The sequence below is a fragment of the Narcine bancroftii genome, chromosome 7 (genome assembly GCF_036971445.1).
Source record: "Narcine bancroftii isolate sNarBan1 chromosome 7, sNarBan1.hap1, whole genome shotgun sequence".
NCBI lineage: Eukaryota > Metazoa > Chordata > Chondrichthyes > Torpediniformes > Narcinidae > Narcine > Narcine bancroftii.
In genome coordinates, this window is record NC_091475.1 from 46,212,296 (window position 1) to 46,234,293 (window position 21,998).

The 21,998-nt window shown below is 42.3% G+C and overlaps 1 protein-coding gene across 1 annotated transcript in view; it reads right to left on the bottom strand.

Annotated features, from left to right (window-relative positions):
* Nucleotides 1–1,429: 1,429 nt before the first annotated feature.
* egfl6 (EGF-like-domain, multiple 6) overlaps nucleotides 1,430–21,998 on the bottom strand; it is a 62,490-nt gene continuing 41,921 nt past the window's right edge. The window contains exons 14-19 of the mRNA XM_069892449.1: nucleotides 20,618–20,740; nucleotides 20,254–20,307; nucleotides 15,939–16,019; nucleotides 7,387–7,482; nucleotides 5,985–6,253; nucleotides 1,430–2,664 (exon numbers count right to left, since the gene is read on the bottom strand). Of these exons, the coding sequence (XP_069748550.1) occupies nucleotides 2,554–2,664; nucleotides 5,985–6,253; nucleotides 7,387–7,482; nucleotides 15,939–16,019; nucleotides 20,254–20,307; nucleotides 20,618–20,740 (734 nt within the window). The 3' untranslated portion in view covers nucleotides 1,430–2,553. The remainder of the gene's footprint in view (nucleotides 2,665–5,984; nucleotides 6,254–7,386; nucleotides 7,483–15,938; nucleotides 16,020–20,253; nucleotides 20,308–20,617; nucleotides 20,741–21,998) is intronic.

Below are 21,998 nucleotides of genomic sequence, written 5' to 3' on the forward strand. Positions count from 1 at the left end.
AGATCGGCTCATAAAGCAAGCCGTCGTCACATTAGCCTTCATAAATCAACGCATTGAATATGGAAGTTGGGATGTTATGGTGAAGTTGTATAAGACATTGTGAGAACAAATTTGGAGTTATGCATGTACTGTGTGGAGTTTTGGTCACTTAGGAAGAATATCAGTAAGACTGAAAGAGTGCAGAGGAGATTTACAAAGGTGTTGCCAGGGCTTGAAGAACTGAGTTACAGGGAAAGGTTAAACAGGTTAGGACTTTATTCCCTAGAATGAGGGGAGATTTGATAGAGGAGTACAAAATTATGATAGGTATAGAAAGAGTAAATGCAAGCCGGCTTTTTCCATTAAGGTCAGGTGAAATAAAAAACAACTAAAGGCCATGGGTTCAGGGTAAAAGTGGAAAAGTTTAAAGGGATCATTGGGTAAACCACGCAGAGGGAGGTGGGAGGGTGGAATGAGCTGCCAGTGGAATTGAAAAATGCTGGCTCAATTTTGACATAAAAAAAATTAGGGCAGCTACACGTATGGGAGAGATATGGAGGGATGTAGTCCAGGTACAAAACATTGGGACTAGGCAGTATAATAGTTCAGCACAGACTATAATGGGTGAAGGGCCTGCATTTGGGTTGTAGTGTTCTATGGGTCTACAGTTCTACAAGGTAGCACCAGAGCATGATTCACTACACCTGAAAGACTGCAGTAGGCAGGCTGGAGATAGACAAGATCTTGATCATGTGGCATGAAAATGCTGTCCTTCCATAGGCATGAAAATGCTGTCCTTCCACAGGCACTATGAAGGCAGGGTGTGAACAGACTTAGTGGATTATGTATGTGAATGCACGTCTCTTTGGACCCCCCCCCCCCCCCCCAACACACCCACGGCTTCCTGCTGTTCATTATTTAGAAAGTATTCTGTTTTATTTTTATTATTTTGGATCCAAAGTAAAAGACTTTGTATTTGGCTTTATCAAAATTCATTAGTTCTCATTTTGCTCATTGACTTTTAATGTTTTTAATCCAAGCTTTCCATCTATGGCACCATCTTTCTTAAAATCAAATGTGCACGTATGTAGGGCCAGGCCAATGAGCCCATTTCATCCTCTCTCTGTTTTAGTTGTGATAATCATCAGGGCTGAACTATAATTTATCAGATTTCTTCTCCTTAATTCTGAAGATAGGTCACTCTTGACTTAACAGTTTGGCTTAAAATACCCTCTCAGCTCAACTGGTGTAAGAGGCAGGAGTGTCCTCCACCCTTTCATTAACCATAGCAATGTGAGGCTTCAGTTTGTGAAAATGCAATTTAAGAAGTAAGTTCAGAAAAAGGTTGTTATCTATAAAGGGCAACATTTATTGCAAAATGTTTTACAAATAGACAAGAAATAATACAAATTATTGGTATCAAAATTCAGCATTGAAACAGAACACCAGTCATATAGACAGTGGCTAAGCCATTATATTAGTATGGGGGTTCACACTGGTTTTCATTGAGCACATTAGTCTTGAATTTTCTCTGCCCATGTGGCCCTCTGTCTGTCTGGTGAGATTCTGCTGGTTGCTGTTGAAGAAAGGTGAAAGAAAGGCATGAAAATCTTCTTCACTTCACTGCCAGGCCATCTCAAACTGTCTTATCTGGTTAAAAAGGCATCATCACCTTGGGACATTCTTGGAACTAGGATAACACTGGGTCTGCACTTTCAGCAGGTATTGGTCAATATCTTCTCAAAACCCAGTAAATCTGAGGACCACACGGAATTTGGGACAAAAGAATCAATGTCCCTTTCCCTTTCTGTAGTATCAAGGAATTTAAATTTTCCCTGGCGGTAAAAAGAGATAATAGCCATTCTTTTGTTCTCAGCCATATACTATATTTACATGAACTACATGCTTAATCAGATCTCTTGGTTAGTTTTGATTTTGCATTGGGCAAAATACTGTGGTCTATAACCCATGATCATTATACCTTATGTAAGTATTGAATACTCTATAGGCCAAGTGAAAGCACTGACAAGTGAGAAAATAAGTGAAAGATCACTGAAGGAGTGCACACCTGACATACATAGCACCTTGGTTGCACCGATAGAACATCATTACAGTTGTACAATTAGAAGACATAATATAATGTTGATAATAGTTAATATCGTAATTGTGAGTGTAGGAATCCTGCACTGCCAAATAAAATTTGGCATCAGAATGAGAGTACCTTATTGCAAAAATGTCTCGGTTTTATATGCTGACAAACAATCTGTTCAGACTTCGTTTGAGACGCTCTCAAAGATTTGCAGATCAAAGAATTCAGGTATAGGAACATAGGAAGTAGGAACAGGAGTAGGCCAAAAATGGCCCATTGAGCCTGCTCTGCCATTCAATACGATCATGACTGATCTAATTTATGACCTAACTCCACCTACCTGCCTTTTCCCCCTATCCCCTAATAAGACGTGCATTCACATACATAATCCACAAAGTCTGTTCACATGTTCCTATGTTCCTATGAGACACTCTCAAAGATTTGCAGATCAAAGAATTCAGGTATCTTAAAATGAAGCTTGTTGCTCAGTCATCGTTCTCCAAGTTTTCTTCTCTGCAAGGCCCAGAGGTCAGAATTACACTGTCCAATCCTATTTCACCAGTACTGCCCTTGCCTCGCTCTGCTTCAAAGACAATCTACAAAAAAATTACAAAACAAATAAAATATTTCAGATACATTGTCAGAGTACATACATGACATCACATACCACCCTGTGATTCTTTTTCTGCGGTTGAGGCAAAATTACCACATATTGGTGGCACAATAAAACTGTACACAGCATATAAAAAAAACAAATAAAGAACTGTAAACAGATAACGAATGTAAACAAACCAACTATGCAAAATGGGAAAAAATGTAAAAAATAATCAATGAAATACACAAGTAAGAGTCCTTAAATGAGTGCCTGATTTAATTTGTTGCTGAGGAGTCTGATGGTGGAGGGGTAGCAGCTGTTCCGGAACCTGGTGGTGCGAGTTTTGTGGCAATTATACCTCTTTCGTAATAGCAGCAGTGAGAACAGAGTGTGTGCTGGATGGTGTGGATCCTTGATGATTGGTGCTGCTCTCCGATGGCAGAGTTCCCTGAAGGTGTTCTCAATAATAGGGAGGGCTTTGCCAGTGATGTCCTGGGCTGGGCTTTATGCTCAAGGGTATTGGTGACCCCATACCAGACAGTGATGCAACTGGTTAGTGCACTTTCCACAACACATCTGGAGAAATTTGCCAGGATATCCAATGTCATACCAGACCTCTGCAAACTTCTGAGGAAGTAGAGGCGGTGTGTGCTTTCTTCACGATGCCTTTATGTGTTGGATCCATGAAAGAACCTCTGAGATAGTGATTCAGAAGAACTTAAATTTGTTGACCCTCTCCACCTCTGATCCCCCAATGATCACTGGATTGTATACCTCTGGTTCCCTTCCTAAAATCAACAATCAGCTCCTTAGTTTTGGTGACATTGAGTGCAAGGTTGTTGTGGTGCACCATTCCCTCCACAAGATAAATAATAATAAAGATAAAAGCACAAGATAAATGATAATAAAAAGATCCCCCTTAATTGATGCTAGTATTAAATTTCCATCTGTCTGGTCAGCAGTGATGAAGGGGCTGATTTAATTAATTTCCCTGGTGTTCCTTTCGGTTTTGATTTATTTTGGAGGCTTTAGTCACTTTTATTTCTCCCTTGCCTTTCCTGCCATCCTTTGCTTCTTGTATCTCTGTGTGTTTTGTCAAAAATGTTATTCCAGATGCTTCCATTCTCAAAACGTACCCAAACCACCAGGTTAAATTACAATGCAGAGAATGGGTTTTGGCTTGGATTTAGGATCCAGAGAACAAAAGTTCAAACCTCACTGGGGCCCTTCCAGAATGTAAAGATAAATTTTTAAAAATCTGAAAACAAAGGAAAACCATGTGTGACTATGAAACTGTCTCACGGTTATGAAAATAAAACAGTTGCCTCACTACTGTCCTTGAGCATATCATTCAGAATTAATGAACCATTTCCAACAAAAGCTGCAACAGTCCCATAAGCAACACAGCACCACCTCTCCAGAGGAGTTAGATTGGGTAATGAATCTTGTCAGCAATGCTAATGTCCAAACATTCGTTCAGAAAAAAACCTGCCTCTGCTTTTGGCTGAACTTGCTCTGAAAAACTGAGCAACAGGACTTGGTTGACAGGCATTATGCGCTGCTGTCTATATCCACGAGGAATGCACTAGCCTTTGGCTTACAAAATTCCACTTATATAAAACAAAAACAAAAAATCTTTACAACCTTTCATTCCTGACATCAAGAGTTGGTGTGTGAAAAACTATAGAAATTAAAAAAACAATTGCTGTTCTATGATTCAGATTTTTAGACTGTGGTCTCCTGCATCAAAGGCTTTGATCTCAATGCACTCTTGCTGCTTCCATTTTCTCTCTAATGGGAAAGTGTTAGGGGCTATTTGGGTTGGGCATCACTATTCCAACCCAATCCCATTCCTACCACTTTAAAGCTTACAGTGTAATTAGAAAAGTGAAGCTCCTGCAAAGATGATCTGCTACAAAGATGAGAGATCAAACATGCTTATTAAGTGTGGCACCACTTTAAAGAAAGAAACACATTTGTGAATCAAATGTTGGGAAAGCATTTCAGAAGGCAGTATAAATCTGTTCCAGTTTCTTTACTAATGAAACCTTCAATAATATGTCACTGGAAAATATACTTTGTGTGACTTGATACCTATGAACAAAAAAAACCCCTTGTTTCTGCAAAAAAAAAATCAGATACATCTGGAGATACATTTTTAGTTGTTGATTTGCAGTCAGAGTATGCTTGCCTTAGGAAAAAGAAGAGAACTCCAGGCAATGATGTATTTATATAGTTTGACTGTTCATAAGTATCTCATGGGTTGTTTGAAATCAAATATAAACTATTTGGTATTTGTGGCTGTTTTGGTGCATACCAAACAACATACAAACTTAATCACATGCATCTCAATCATCCTGCATGTAAAAATCTTAAATATTAATCAGCCTACCAGGAACTTTCATCAGTGGCACAGAAAATCTACCAATCCCCCACTGAAATCTTCATTTGGGAATTGAACAGATTAGGACTAATTGGGAAAGCTCTTTTCAAGAAACACTGGAGACATGATGGATCTCATGAAAGATTCAATGGTCCTTATTCAACTTCTACTAACAGGCAGAAACAAGACAGGAACAGTAAAATCTACCTTCACTTTCATTGCTGAACCTCTCTCTCAATTGCTGATCTGAACTTCCTTTCTAAAGGTGAGCAGGAAGAAATCAGGTCTTTTTTTAAATATGCAGACTGGTTCAGTTGATGATGGTGTAGCATAGAGACCTGAGCCAACAGTGACAAATTCACTATAAGGCTGGATCTCCATGAGGCTTCCCAGGTATTTAGACATGCTTTTCCACTGATCTTTTTGGGAGCCTTGGGATGGGACTTCCTTGTCCCAGGCTCTGTTTCTTCCTTTCAGTTCGCATCTGGAATGCTCCACTCCCTGTCATTCACTTCTATACGCTTTGCACCTCCACCAAGACCCATCCCCATTCATTCCTACAGTAACTGAAATCTAGCCCATAGTTCACACAGAGCTGTCCATTTCTGATTTTCATTCTTTTGATCATATGGCCATGAAAACCAGAAGGTCTATTGGGGGAGATGATCTGACTTCACCAGACTACTGGGCAGATGACAAAGGCAAAAATCTTCAGCCAGAACACACCAATCTAAATCATTCATGTTCCCTTTTCTGCAACTTAAAACACATTTCAAATGATCATTGATCTGGGATGTTAACTCAGAGTGGTCAAATCTCTGTTCTTATATCAGATTTATGTGTTTACAAAAACCACAGGAATCCTATTCACCTTCTTTATCGTGTACATCAATCAAATGCTTAAACCGCTTGCTTTAGTGAGTAGCAAATTGACTTACATTTCGCTGGGTTTCAGAATGGTTCTTAGCAGTTATTGTGACATTTCCATCCTTCCAACCTTCCTCTTTGTCTCTGGTCCTCTCCCAGATTGAAAGATCCCCATCAGTGGGAAATACCCGGAGATTTCCAATTCTCTCTCCGGCAAGGCGATATTTAAAGGTCAAACAAAAATCCTTCTTCGGAACCAAATCTCCAACAAGAAGCTTCAAATGGCCAACCTCATTCTCAAGTCCGACAAATGCAGGGACGGTCATGTAGTACTTGATGCCTTGTGAGCAGAAATCAAAACAAGTTAATATTAGGGGGTTAAGCAAGTTTTTTAAAAATTACTTACCTTGCAAAGAGCCACCCAAAGACTGAGGTTTGGAATTCAAGCTGCCTTCAAGATTGAAAGCAGAGATGAAGCTATGAGATCATGTGGGCAGTGAAGAAATTGGAGTTCATATCTTCTACACAACACTTCCATAATTGCCTGTCAGTGGGGAGGTGGTTGATGGGATGGGGGAGGAAGGAAAGGCAAGGCATGATCGTAAATGAAGTAAGACTGAGGTAATCACACAGGAATACCAAATAATTTGGAAATAACATGGAATCATGAAGCACGTCAGGAGGTCATTCGGCCTGATGTTCCAAAGTGGTCTTTTTCAGTTCTGTTCCATTTTACCTTTTGAAGTTTTCCAGACAAGGCAAATCACTGTGTGATCAAGACAGTGGTAGAAGGGTTCCAAATAGCACTAATGTGGGTAACCAGCTACTGCCTAGTCACGGGTCAAATATACTGGAATGAATGGAAGTGTCCTGACAATGAAAATATTTTGTTCATGCTTTTAGTTTATAGATTTATGTCTGTGACTTGATTTAAAAAAAAAGACTAGTTACACAATGTGAAAACAGGTCCTTGGGCCCCAAATTATTCCAGAGATAAGGAACTTTGGGTATGAAGATAGAATAATGAAGTTGCAATTAATTGTTTGTTTAGGAAAACAGGAGATTGCAAAGATATCTGAAAGTGATTTATGAGATCATGAAAGGTGTAGGCAGAGAGAAACCATTCTCATTTTCAGAAGAGTCGACAGCCAAGAGAAAATTGTTTGAAGGTGATTGGCATTACCAAGAACATGAGGAAAATAATTTTTGTGCAGAGAATGGTTTGGGTCTGAAATGCACTGCTGGGGGTAATAATGGAGGCAAATTCAATTTTAGTGATCAGAAAGGTGTTTGAGGAAGGAATATGCAGGGTGTGAGAAGAGATCAGAAGATTGGGAATGGATCAACTGCTGTCATGCAGAGCACAGACTCAATGGTCTTCCATTCTGCAATCATTATGTGTTTCTGTGTGAATTAGTGGTTTTATTTAAAAATGAATTAAACTGTAACTTAATTTTTTTATTAAAAAAGCACCATTCAGCAGATCAGCAACTTTCCAGTCAAAGTCGTCCTCTGTGCTCTGTATCCATTCACAAACTCCTTGATTAAAATTGCAGTCCACAGGAAAATCTAAACAGAAACATGGAGAAGATTTCTTATTAACCATTCTCAGCTGATTTACTACACATATTTTATACATTAACTTTTAGAGGACAAACCTTTTTCAAAAATTTGTGGAGGTTTCCTTTCATTTTAACATTCAAAGACAAACAATGTAATCCAAACATTTTTACCTCATTTGAAATTGGGGAACAGAAATCTCTAACACTGTTGAAAGATTTCTTTGGCTTGGCTTCGCGGACAAAGATTTATGGAGGGGGTAAATGTCCACGTCAGCTGCAGGCTCGATTGTGGCTGACAAGTCCGATGCGGGACAGGAAGACACGGTTGCAGGGGAAAATTGGTGGGTTGGGGTTGGGTGTTGGATTTTTCCTCCTTTGTCTTTTGTCAGTGATGTGGGCTCTACGGTCTTCTTCAAAGGAGGTTGCTGCCCGCCAAACTGTGAGGCGCCAAGATGCACGGTTTGAGGCGATATCAGCCCACTGGCGGTGGTCAATGTGGCAGGCACCAAGAGATTTCTTTAGGCAGTCCTTGTACCTCTTCTTTGGTGCACCTCTGTCACGGTGGCCAGTGGAGAGCTTGCCATATAACACAATCTTGGGAAGGCGATGGTCCTCCATTCTGGAGACGTGACCCACCCAGCGCAGCTGGATCTTCAGCAGCATGGACTCGATGCTGTCGGCCTCTGCCATCTCGAGTACTTCGATGTTAGGGATGAAGGCACTCCAACGAATGTTGAGGATGGAGCAGAGACAACGCTGGTGGAAGCGTTCTAGGAGCCGTAGGTGATGCCGGTAGAGGACCCATGATTCGGAGCCGAACAGGAGTGTGGGTATGACAACGGCTCTGTATACGCTTATCTTTGTGAGGTTTTTTAGTTGGTTGTTTTTCCAGACTCTTTTGTGTAGTCTTCCAAAGGCGCTATTTGCCTTGGCGAGTCTGTTGTCTATCTCGTTGTCAATCCTTGCATCTGATGAAATGGTGCAGCCGAGATAGGTAAACTGGTTGACCGTTTTGAGTTTTGTGTGCCCGATGGAGATGTGGGGGGTCTGGTAGTCATGGTGGGGAGCTGGCTGATGGAGGACCTCCGTTTTCTTCAGGCTGACTTCCAGGCCAAACATTTTGGCAGTTTCTGCAAAACAGGACGTCAAGCGCTGAAGAGCTGGCTCTGAATGGGCAACTAAAGCGGCATCGTCTGCAAAGAGTAGTTCACGGACAAGTCTCTCTTGTGTCTTGGTGTGAGCTTGCAGGCGCCTCAGATTGAAGAGACTGCCATCCGTGCGGTACCGGATGTAAACAGCGTCTTCATTGTTGAGGTCTTTCATGGCTTTGTTCAGCATCATGCTGAAGAAGATTGAAAAGAGGGTTGGTGCGAGAACACAGCCTTGCTTCACGCCATTGTTAATGGAGAAGGGTTCAGAGAGCTCATTGCTGTATCTGACCCGACCTTGTTGGTTTTCGTGCAGTTGGATAACCATGTTGAGGAACTTTGGGGGGCATCCGATGCGCTCTAGTATTTGCCAAAGCCCTTTCCTGCTCACGGTGTCGAAGGCTTTGGTGAGGTCAACAAAGGTGATGTAGAGTCCTTTGTTTTGTTCTCTGCACTTTTCTTGGAGCTGTCTGAGGGCAAAGACCATGTCAGTAGTTCCTCTGTTTGCGCGAAAGCTGCACTGTGATTCTGGGAGAATATTCTCGGCGACACTAGGTATTATTCTATTTAGGAGAATCCTAGCGAAGATTTTGCCTGGAACGGAGAGCAGCGTGATTCCCCTGTAGTTTGAGCAGTCTGATTTCTCGCCTTTGTTTTTGTACAGGGTGATGATGATGGCATCACGAAGGTCCTGAGGCAGTTTTCCTTGGTCCCAACAAAGCTTGAAAAACTCATGCAGTTTGACATGCAGAGTTTTGCCGCCAGCCTTCCAGACCTCTGGGGGGATTCCATCCATACCTGCTGCTTTGCCACTTTTCAGTTGTTCAATTGCCTTATACTGCCTCGGCCCCGGTCTGGGCAGTATGGACCGACCTAAGAGGGGAGGCAGACCCCTCCAGCCTGGGTAAGAAACCTGCATAGGAGAAGGCCACTCCGATATAAAACCTACGACCCAAGGACCTCGCTGCCACGTCCCAGCTTGCTTGGCCACGGCACACGAACCATGGGTGTAAAGGTTGGGTCCAGTACTGCGCGCACTGCACTCCACCTAAAAGCTCCTTTGCGCAGGCCCGAGGACATGTCCACATCCTCCCCTTCCACGTCCTCCCCCTCAAAAGATGCTCACAAACTCAAGCTAGCATGCTGGAACATCAGAACCATGCTAGACAAGGCTGACAGCCAACGACCTGAACGTCTGTCTGCCCTCATTGCACATGAACTCCTCAGACTTGACATCGACATAGCCGCTCTCAGTGAAGTCCGCCTGGCAAATGTAGGCAGCCTCCAAGAACACGGCGCAGGCTACACACTCTACTGGTCTGGCAAGCCTTTGGATGAACGACGCCTATCTGGTGTAGGCTTCATGGTCAAGAACTCCATTGCCTCCAAACTCGAAAATCTCCCGACAGGCCACTCGGACCGGATCATGTCCATGCGACTCCCCCTTCAAAACAAGCGTCGCATCACCCTCATCAGTGTCTATGCTCCAACCCTCCAGGCGGAACCAGCAGAAAAGGACAAGTTCTACACTGACCTGCGCAACCTCATTCAACGCACCCCTACAGCCGACAAGGTTGTCATCCTTGGCGACTTCAACGCTCGCGTCGGCAAAGATACCTATTAGTTAAATCTCAAGTAATATATCCAGCACATGGTGACCCCAGGATGTATGAAAAAAATTTACAATGAGAAAAAGAAATTCAGCAGCCAATTTGCATGAAGTAAAACATGAAAGTCTGCAGACACCATGGTTGAAGTAAAAACACAATGCTGTGGAAACTCAGCTAGTCAAAGAGTCTCCTTTATATAGCAAAGATAAATAAACATAACCAACATTTCATGTTTGAGCCCTTCATCAAGGAATGGAAAAATGTCAGCAGTTGCCCAAACAAAATGGTGGGGAGGTTAGGAGGAGGAGCACGGTTCCAAAGGCAGCAGGTAATAGGTGAATAAGGGAGAGAGGTTACAGCAGAAAACAAGCGAAGGAACGATGGCTCTGTAAATAGAGAGGGAAGGGGTGGAGAGCTAAGAGAAAGAAGACAAAGGGAAAAAGGAAGGTGGGGTGGGGGTGGAGAATGGTGAATAGGTTAGCGGAAATCAGAGAAGTCAATGTGAATGCCATCCAGTTGGAGAGTGCCCAGATAGAAAATCAAGTGTTGTTCCTTCAATTTATGGGTGGTCTTGGTGAGATATGGACAGATGTGAGTTTGGGACTGTGTCGCAGAATTGAAATCGTTGGCCACTGGGTAATCTCTCACACTGGTGTGGACAGAGCGAAGATGCTCAGCGAAGTGATCTCCCAGTATGCGCCCAGGCTCTCTGATGTAGAGTAGGCCACAAAGGGAGCACCAGATGTAGTACTTCACTCCCGTGGATATACAAGTGACGAGTTGCTTCACTTGAAAGGACTGTTTAGGGCCCCGAATGGTGGTGAGGGGAGAGGAGTGGATGCAAGTGTGGCAGGAGGGCAACTGGTGGGAAGGGATGATTGGCGAGGGAGTTATAGAGGGAGCTTCCCCCACAGAAGGCAGAGAGGGGAAGATGTGTCTATAAGTGGCATCCTGTTGTAGGTGATGGAAATTATGGAGGATAATATGTTGGATATAGAGGCTGGTGGGGTGGGGACAAAAGGAATTGTGTGTTTGTTATATCTGGGGGCAAAGGGAGCCCGAGCAGATGAGTGGTACATGGAGGAGATATGGGTAAACACTGAGTTGATGGCGGTGGAGGGGAACCCATGTTTGTGGAAGAAGGTGGACTTTTTAGATGATCTGGATTAGAAGATGTCATTTTGGGAATAGATGCTGCGGAGACAGAGAAATTGCGAGAAGGGACTAGAATCCTTGCAGGAGACTGGGCTGAGGAATTGTAGTTGAGGTCGTTATGCGAGTTAGTGGGTTTGTAAAATATGTCTGTGGAAAGCTTGTATCCTGAGATGAAGACATAGAGATCAAGAAAGGGAAGAGTCAGAGATGAACCAGGTGAATTTGAGATTAGGGTGGCTTCCCCTCCACTACAATCAACTCAGCCCTTACCTGTATCTTCTCCATTTCCCACTCATCTGCCCTCTGCCATCAGATGTAGGGTTTCTACAAGTATGTTAAGAGTGAAAGGATAGTAAGGGACAAAATTGGTCTCCTAGAAGATCAGAGTGGTCTTCTATGTGTGGAGCCTAATGAGATGGGGGAGATTTAAAACAGTTTTTATTTGCATCAGTATTTACTCAGGAAATTAGCATAGTGTATAAGGAAGGAAAGGAAAACAAACAGTAGTGACATAAAACATATAGAAATTAAAGAAGAGGAGATGCTTGCTGCCTTTCAGCGACTAAAGGTAGAGAAATCTCCTGGGCCTGACATGATATTCCCTTGGACCTTGAGGGAGACTAGTGTAGAAATGGCAGGGGGCCTGGCAGAAATATTTAAAATATCCTTAGCAATGGGTGAGGTGCCTGAGAATTGGAGTGTAGCTCATGTTATTTTGTTGTTTAAAAAAGGCTCCAAATGTAAACCAGGAAATTTCAAGCCAATGAGCCTGAAATCAGTAATAGATATATTATTGGAGGATGTTCTGAGATGTCGGATATACAAGTATTTGGACAGCCGAGGGCTGATTAAGGATAGTCAGCATGGCTTTGTGCATGGTAGGTCATGTTTAACACATCTTGTAGACTTTTGCTTGGAGATTACCAAAAAAGTAGATGAGTGGTAAGGAAAGGCCGTGGACTTTGACACGGTCTCACATGGAAGGCTAGTTCAGAATGTTCAGACACTAGGCACCCATGGGGAGGTTGTAAACTGGATTTAAAATTGGCTGTGTGAAAGAAGACAGAGAGTGGTAGTGGATGATTGCTTCTCAGACTGGAGGCCTTTGATTAGTGGTGTGCCTCAGGGATCAGTGCTGGGACCATTGTTGTCTGTTGTCTATATCGATCTGGATGATAAAGTAGTAAATTGGATCAGCAAGTTTGCTGATGACACTAAGATTAGAGGTGTTGTGGACAGTGAGGAAGGGTTTCATAGCTTGCAGAGGGATCTGGACCAACTGGAAAAATCAGCCAGAAAATGGCAGATGGAATTTAATGTAGACAAGCGTGAGGTGTGCATTTTTGAAGGACAAACCAAGGTAACCCACACACAGTAAATGGTAGAGCACTGAGGAGTGCAGAGGAACAAAGGGATCTGGGAATACAGATACATAATTCCCTGAAAGTGGCATCACAGGTAGACAGGATTGCAAAGAAAGCTTTTGGCATTCTTCATAAATCTAAGTATTGAGTGTAGGAATTGAGTTGTTATGATGAGGTTGTATAAGGCATTGGTGAGGCCAAATTTGTAGTATTGTGTGCAGTTCTGACTGCCAAATTACAGGAAGGATATCAGTAAGATTGAAAGGGTGCAGAGAAGATTTACTAGGATGTTGCTGGGTCTTCAGGAGTTGAGTTACATGGAAAGATTAAACAGGTTAGGACTTTATTCCTTGGTACATAGAAGAATGAGGGGAGATTTGATAGAGGTTTATAAAATTATGAGGGGTATAGACAGAGTAAATATGAATAGGATGTTCCACTTATATTAGTAGAGATAAATATGAGAGGTCATGGTTCTAGGGTGAAAGGGAAAGGTTTGGGGGAACATTAGGGGGAAGATCTTCACTCAGAGTGGTGGGAGTGAGGAACTATCTGCCATCTGACGTGGTAAATGTGTGCTCACTCATAAGTTTTAAGAATAAATTGGATATGTACATGGATGGGAGAAGTCTGGAGGGTTATGGAATGGGTGCAGGTCAATGGGACTAGCGGAATGATGTTTCAACACAGACTAGAAGAGCCAAATGGCCTGTTTTCTGGACTGTAGTGTTCTATGGTAACAAACACAGGATTCCCCTTGTCCTTACCTTCCACCCATCAGCCTTTGCATCAAACACATTATTCTTCAGAATTTTTGCCACCTACAACATTTTCCCTCTCCTTCCCTCTCTGCTTTCTGAAGGAACCGCTCCCTCCATGACTCCCTTGTGCACATCCCTCCTTACCAACTGCCTCCCCCAAGCACCTACCCTGTGGCTGCAGGAGGTGCCACACATCCCATACCTCCTCCCTCACCATAATTCGGGGGCCCCAAAGTCCTTTCAAGTGAAACACTTGTGTATCCACAGCATCCGATGCTCCCTTTCAGAGATGCTGAACGCAGACTGGGAGATTGCTTCGCTGAGCACCTTCACTCTGTCTGTATTAGTGAGAGGCATCTCCCAGTGGCCAATCATTTCAATTCTGTGTCCTACTCCCATACTCACATGTCTGTCCATGGTCTCATGCACTATTCCACTGACCACCTGTAAATTGGAGGAATTGATTTTCAGTGTGGGCATTCTCCAACCAGATAGCATTAACATCGACGTCTCTGCTTTCTGCTAACCTACTCTCCATTCTTCCTTCCTTCCCTTTCCCCTTATCTTCTTTCCCTTGGCTGTCCATTCCCTCTCTCCATTCATAGAGCCATCCCTCCTCCCTCAGCTTGCTTCTGTACCCTCCCTCCCTAAACCACTTATTATCTCCTGCCTTTGGGTCTGTGCTTCTCCATCTAACTCCCCTCCTATTTTGTTCGGATGCCAGCTGACAATTTTCCATACCTTGAAGGGCTCAAGCCCGAAATGTTGGTTATGTATCTTAATCTTTGCTATATAAAGGACACTGTTTCACCAACTGAGTTTTTCTAGCATTTTGTTTTTAAGCCAATATGCATGCTTTTATCTCCCTTAAATACCAATATTATAATGAAAAATTGTGCTGAGGGATAAATGTTGGCCTTACACTGGATCATTCATGTGCTCCTCCTTGATATAAGATAGAATCTTTTTCATCTACAGTAGAACCCAAAAATATGGACTGCTCAGGGATTGGGTCAGTCTGGATTTTCGGATTTCCTGGATTCTTGGGCAGTACTTTTAAAATTCCAAATATAAGGAGGAATAAAGAAAAAATGAACAGGTAAATTTTGATAGTTTATTCATTAGCAAATACATTTATCAAAATGAGTAGTTTTAAAGAAAAATGCAGCTGTGCATGTGTGGTGCTTGCGCACACACACACACACACACACACACACACACACACACACACACACACACACACACACACACACACACACACACACACACACACACACAGACAAAATTTAAAATGTTTGACTTTTCAAAAAGTCTGGATTCTCGGATGGTCAGGATTTCTGGCATCCTGATTTTTAGACTTCTAATATCTCCTTCAGTCTTGGACTGGAATATCAGCCCAAAGATTTATGTTTGAAATGGACATGAATTCATAACCTTAAGACTCAGGAGCAAGGATGCCACCAACTCATATGCTCTGTTTTGGCCTTGATTTTGATGAGTTGTGTTCCTTTGATCTTCAGTTTTCTTTGAGGACTTACTATAGATTTCATCTCTTCTCTACAATGATATGAAAATTTAGTACAAAATCTCCATCACTTGTTTATTCCTTATCAGGAAAACCTTTTAATACCCAAGGATTTCAACTTTAGAGAGTGCATGAAGTCTAGGGAGGATGTAAAAAATATCCAGCATTTCACTGCCCATTTTGCAGCCTCTATGGCATTTCATTGCTATGCCTTAATTTACCTGAGATCTCTGTTAAACCATGGCAGTTTCCTGGACTATGAAACTTGGTTTTTCAAAAAAAAATTAGCATTAAAATTGATGGCTCAGTTTTGGACCAGCCTGAAAACAGACAATTGTATGGCACTCTAGTTTGGTGCCTGATCTGTTTAAATGAAGACTTGTAGTTCATGTCATGTATCCTTTGACAGTCAGTCACCTAAAATTAATGTTGACACTACCACTTCTTTTCTACCTCCTCTCTCCCCTACACAAACATGAACATAGTTTTAGAGGATGAACCTTTTAATTTTAACAGGGATTTAATTTAATAGTGAACTCCATAACCAGCCTCAATACACAGAAGTGCTGAAGAAAACTAGCAGGTCACACAGCTTCTAGAGGAAGAAAGGTAATCAATATCTCAGGTCCTGAACCTTGATTGCCTTTCTTCCTCTTGATGCATTGTGACCTGCTGAGTTTCTCCAGCACTTTTGCATATTGTACTAGACCCCAGCATCTGCAGATTTTCATGTTTAACGCCATTACCATCTCGTCCAACCTGCATACCTTATGCAGTTGGGATACTTAGATAAATGTCTCTTTGGGGCGTCACTCATGCTGCAGGGACAAAATATCGGCAGGAAGCTGGAGCACAAAAGTCACCTATTCTCAGACCTCTGGCAGCTAATTTATTTCGTACCGTCATTAAGTGGTTCTTGCACAGTGACTTCTTTCTTTCCCAGCACTGGACTAAACACCGTAGCTTCATTCCTCCTGTGAACTGAAACAATCAACTGTTAGATCTGATAATGTTTAAAATGCAGCAAATGTAATCTTGAAAATTCTCACTAAATTAAGATTGAATATTGTACAGCCCTGTGAGGTAGAAACTAGTTACCTTGGCAACACCACATGCTCAGCTTCCTAACATGCTAATCAACAGTCAAAACCATGCCAAAGATGGGCCTTTCCCATTGGGAACTAAAATGAGAGGAGAATTTGGGAAGTCTCCTTGTAATTTGGTTACATTATTGAATTTATTGTCGGGGATTACTAATCCAGGCAAAACCATGATTCAAATTTCTTCACAAAAGTTTGTGAATTCATTTTTAAAACCCAAATACAAAAATATTGAAATCAGCGAAGAGTCAGAATGATGTTTCACTCACTATGAAGTTGTTGCTTTCTGACCCATAATTCACCTGTCAATGATATCAGGCAACATTTTTTTTATAACTAGTTAAGACTTTAATGGCAGTTTTTCCTTTTTATAATAAAGGAGTCAATTATTTCTCCAGAGCTTATTTTTAAGGAAGATTTACATTAAACAACTTTGCCTCAAAATTTTTTTGCAACTGTAGTGCCAAAGGCAATCATGATTCTAATAAAATTCACAGTAATGGAACGCTCTGGTGAAATAAGAAAGAATAATAATTTATATATTGCTTCACCTGTCTCCTGCTTTGCCTCGTGTGAGTTTCAGAGGTTACAACATACAGTATTTCTATGGTTTTATCCCACCCTCTTTTCAAAGGCCATTGTAAGTCTGGTATTTAAAACACATTGTAAAATGCAAGCAAATACACAAAAGTGCTGGAGAAACTCAGCAGGTCCCGCAGCATTCATAGGAGGCCATAAAATCATAAGATGAGCAGAAATAGGCTATTCAGCCCATCAAGTCTGCCCCGCCATTTAATCATGAGCTGATCCATTCTGCAACTCACCCCCATTGCCTGGCCTTCTCCCCATAACCTTTGATATCCTGGCTAAACAAAATCCTATCTGTCTTGATCTTAAATACACCCAATGACTTGGCAATAAATTCCACAGATTCTCTGCTCTCTGACAAAAGAAATTTCCCTGCATCTCTATTCTAAGTGTATTGTAATGGATAAATATTGGGAGGATTTGTAAGATTCTTCTTTGGCTTGACTTCGCGGACGAAGATTTATGGAGGGGGTAAAAAGTCCACGTCAGCTGCAGGCTCGTTTGTGGCTGACAAGTCCGATGCGGGACAGGCAGACACGATTGCAGCGGTTGCAGGGGAAAATTGGTTGGTTGGGGTTGGGTGTTGGGTTTTTCCTCCTTTGCCTTTTGTCAGTGAGGTGGGCTCTGCGGTCTTCTTCAAAGGAGGTTGCTGCCCGCCAAACTGTGAGGCGCCAAGATGCACGGTTTGAGGCGTTATCAGCCCACTGGCGGTGGTCAATGTGGCAGGCACCAAGAGATTTCTTTAGGCAGTCCTTGTACCTTTTCTTTGGTGCACCTCTGTCACGGTGGCCAGTGGAGAGCTCGCCATATAACACGATCTTGGGAAGGCGATGGTCCTCCATTCTGGAGACGTGACCCATCCAGCGCAGCTGGATCTTCAGCAGCGTGGACTCGATGCTGTCGACCTCTGCCATCTCGAGTACTTCGACGTTAGGGATGTAAGCGCTCCAATGGATGTTGAGGATGGAGCGGAGACAACGCTGGTGGAAGCGTTCTAGGAGCCGTAGGTGGTGCCGGTAGAGGACCCATGATTCGGAGCCGAACAGGAGTGTGGGTATGACAGTGGCTCTGTATACGCTTATCTTTGTGAGGTTTTTCAGTTGGTTGTTTTTCCAGACTCTTTTGTGTAGTCTTCCAAAGGCGCTATTTGCCTTGGCGAGTCTGTTGTCTATCTCATTGTCGATCCTTGCATCTGATGAAATGGTGCAGCCGAGATAGGTAAACTGGTTGACCGTTTTGAGTTTTGTGTGCCCGATGGAGATGTGGGGGGGCTGGTAATCATGGTGGGGAGCTGGCTGATGGAGGACCTCAGTTTTCTTCAGGCTGACTTCCAGGCCAAAGATTTTGGCAGTTTCCGCAAAGCAGGACGTCAAGCGCTGAAGAGCTGGCTCTGAATGGGCAACTAAAGCGGCATCGTCTGCAAAGAGTAGTTCACGGACAAGTTTCTCTTGTGTCTTGGTGTGAGCTTGCAGGCGCCTCAGATTGAAGAGACTGCCATCCGTGCGGTACCGGATGTAAACAGCGTCTTCATTGTTGGGGTCTTTCATGGCTTGGTTCAGCATCATGCTGAAGAAGATTGAAAAGAGGGTTGGTGCGAGAACACAGCCTTGCTTCACGCCATTGTTAATGGAGAAGGGTTCAGAGAGCTCATTGCTGTATCTGACCCGACCTTGTTGGTTTTCGTGCAGTTGGATTAGTGTAAGATTAGTGGGTTACATACATACACACATTTTAAAACAGATCTTATTTGAAAGACGGAAGAATTCATATTCAGTAACATTGCAGAAAGAATGGAGAATGCTAAGCACATTTCACAAGCAGGTGCTAATTGAAATGACATGAAATGAAAGGCCATTGTTTGTAGGAGACAAACTGGCTGTTAAAAAGTACACTCACAGAAAGGTCATGCCTGGGTTTTGTTTATCTAAGACAACATCTTGACCAAGGAGAAGAACTCCTGTTGTTTGCTGAAGAAGGTGGGGGTTTTGCAAGTGAGAGAGTCGCATGGGCTTTCTAGCAGTCTCAGTTGAAGAAAGAGGGAGAGAAGAGAAGCCCTTTCAGCTTGTGTGTGTGTGTAACACTGAAAAGCAGCTGAACAGTGCAAGCCAGGAAGAGCTGGTTGGAAACAGAAAGTTCCAAAGCAGTGGATGGCTGGAAGTGCTATCTGTCTGATGTTTCTCTTGGAATAGGAGGAACAGAGGGGAACTCTGTGATGGCCTGAAGAAAGAAGTTACCATCGAGAAAACCCTGATGGGGCAAATTTCATCAGCGAGACCTTGAGGTGACTAACGGTGGTACCTCAGTTGTGGAAATCCTGGAACAACAAATGTCTCTCTGCAAACCCTACAAAAACCTTCCTGAGTGGTAAACATTTACCTTTCAAGCACCAAAGCCTGGTGAACTTAATACATGTTAAATTCTGTGCACAGTATAAGAATTGCCTGCATCCAGAGAACTCGGAAGAAGGAAAAGTGAGATTGAACTGTGAACCAAAGAATTTTTCTTAAATTTACACATACATTACATACACGTGTGCTGAGAATTAGAAGCGGGTTAATTTTGGTTAGTTAAGTATAGAGATTTTAAAGTTTGATTCTATTTTCATGTTTTAAGTTGATTAAAAATAACTTTTGTTTTAAAAATTACTTGTCTTGGTAAATGTCTATTGCTGCTGGGTTTTGGGTTCCTTTGGGCTCGTAACAGTATGCTTTTCAATCTTGAAGTGTGCCCTCTTGTCCAAGACTCTCCTATATGGGAAACAGCTTTTCTACATCTATTCTATGAACATTTAAAATGTTTCAGTGAGATCCCCCCCTCATTCTCCTAGATTCCACCAAGTACAGGGCAAGAGCCATTATATGTTCCTCATATGATAATTCTTGCATTCCCAAAATCATCCTTTTGATTCTCCTCTGAACCCTTTCCAATGTCAGCATATGTTTTCTTAAATGAGGAGACCACAACTGCTCACAATACTCCTCGTGAGGTCTCACCAGTGCCTTACAAAGCCTCAGCATCACATCCCTGCTCCTATATTCTATTCCTCTTGATACAAATGCCAGCATTACATTTTTCTTTCTTCACCACCAACTCAATCTGCAAATTTACCTTCCAGGTATCTGCATGAGGACTCCCAGGTACCTTTACATTTGGGAATTTTCAATTTTGTCCCAATTTAGAAGATAATCTCTCTGTTTATTTATTCTGCCAAAGTATATGACAGTACATTTTACAAGATTGTATTTCATCTGCATTTCTCTGCCCGCTCTCCAAATCAAAGTCCTTTTGCATCCTCCTTATTTCCTCAACACTACCTGCTCCTCCACCTCTCTTTGTATCATCTGCAGACTTACCACAAAGCCAATCATTTTTCAATAATCATTGATATACAACATAAAAAGAAGTGACTCTAACACTGTCCCTGTGGAACACTAGCAAACAACAAGAATATGATCCCTGTATTCTGACTCTCTGCTTCCTGTCAATTAGCCAATCCTCTACCTATGCTAGTATGTTTCCTGTTATACCATGGGTTCTTATTTTGTAAAATAGCCTCATATGGGGCACCTTGTCAAAGGCTTCTGAAAATCCAAATATGGAATTCAATCAAACAGAAACTCAAACAACCAGCAAAAAAAATTGAAGAAGTAAATAAATAAAAAATCAAATAAATAAGTGGGCAGATGGATCCCATGGTGGAGAACTGAGACCTAGTTGGACACATTCAGGTTTACCCTGCTGAACTTGCAGAGCTCCTCAATGCTCACTCATTCTTTTTGCTGTTGCCACTTGCGTGGAGGTGAGCCAGGTTGCCCTGAGGGCCTGACCAGAACACTTGTGTGGAGGTGAGTCCTGTTGTCAGCACGAAGAAGATGCGCTTGAGGACCTAACCGGGACACTTTGAGTTGGAGCCAGCAGGATGCAGTAGAATATGGAGGGAGAGGGGGAAGATGGCAGTGGCGTTGAGACTTTGCTGCCAAGGTTCAGATTTTAGACCTGGTGTGTAAGGCAACCCTGATTTTGAGGCAACATTTTTAAGTTTCAAAAATTGTGCTATACACTGGTATATACGATAGGTTAAAAAAAAACATTTTAGTTGGAATAAAATAATGACGTCCAGGATGAAAAAGCCAGTTGGTGCTGCTCGCCACTGGGGTGACTCTCCCAAAGTATCTCCTTGCCCCTGCCTGGTAAGAGTCTTTATCTTTATTAGTATTACGTATATTAGTAAGGCTATATCTGTAAACTTGGGGGAGGGGGTTAATTATGATGGTGGCACAGTTAGCGTAGTGGCTGGCACAGTTAGCGTAGTGGCAAGCACAACGCTGTTACAGTTTAAGTGCCTGGAGTTTGAATTTATATTTTGTTAGTTATGGAAATTACCTGATTAACGTGAACTTTACATAATTAAAGACTACAATACTGATTTTTTTTTCAAATTACTTTACATTTTGCACTGTCTTTCATCTTTTAAACAGTGTATTCTTAATGCTGGTGTATTAGTTAGGCATTGGAAGAGTGCGTCTCAGTCAATCAGAAAATTTGCATTTACAACATCCAAGGTTCCCTTAGGTGTGGGAAAATGGAGATTCAACTGTGTGCACACCATACGCTGCCTTTCCTTTATCCAGCTTGCTTGTCACTTCTTCAAAGGATTCAAATAGGTTTGTAAGCAAGATTTTCCCTAAAGGAAACCATGCTGGCTTTGGCCTATCATGTCATGTGTCTCCAAGACCTCTGTAACCTGATCTTTGACGATTGACTCCAATGTCTTCTAACCACTGACGTCAGGCTAACCAGCCTATAATTTCCTTTCTGCTGCCTCCTTCCCTTCTTGAATAGTGGAGTGACATTTGCAATTTTCCAGTCTTCCGGAAAAGTCTTCATGCCAGAATCTATTGATTCCTGAAGGATCATTACCAATGCCTCCACAATCTCTACAGCAACTTTTTTCATAACCCAAGGGTGCAATCACTCTGGTCTAGGAGACTTATCCACCCTTAGACCATTCAGCTTCCTGAGCACCTTCTCCTTTGAAAGAGTAACTGCATTTACTTCCCTTCCTTGATTCCCTTGGACATGCAGCACACTGCTAATGTCTTCCACAGTGAAGGCTGATGCAAAGTATTCATTTAGTTCCTCTCTTATCTCTGACTTCCATTATTATTTCTCCAGCAGCATTTTATAGTGGTCTTATATCTACTCTCATCTCTCTTGTACCCTTTCTATACTTGAAGAAGCTTTTTGCGACCTCTTTGAAATTATTTGCATG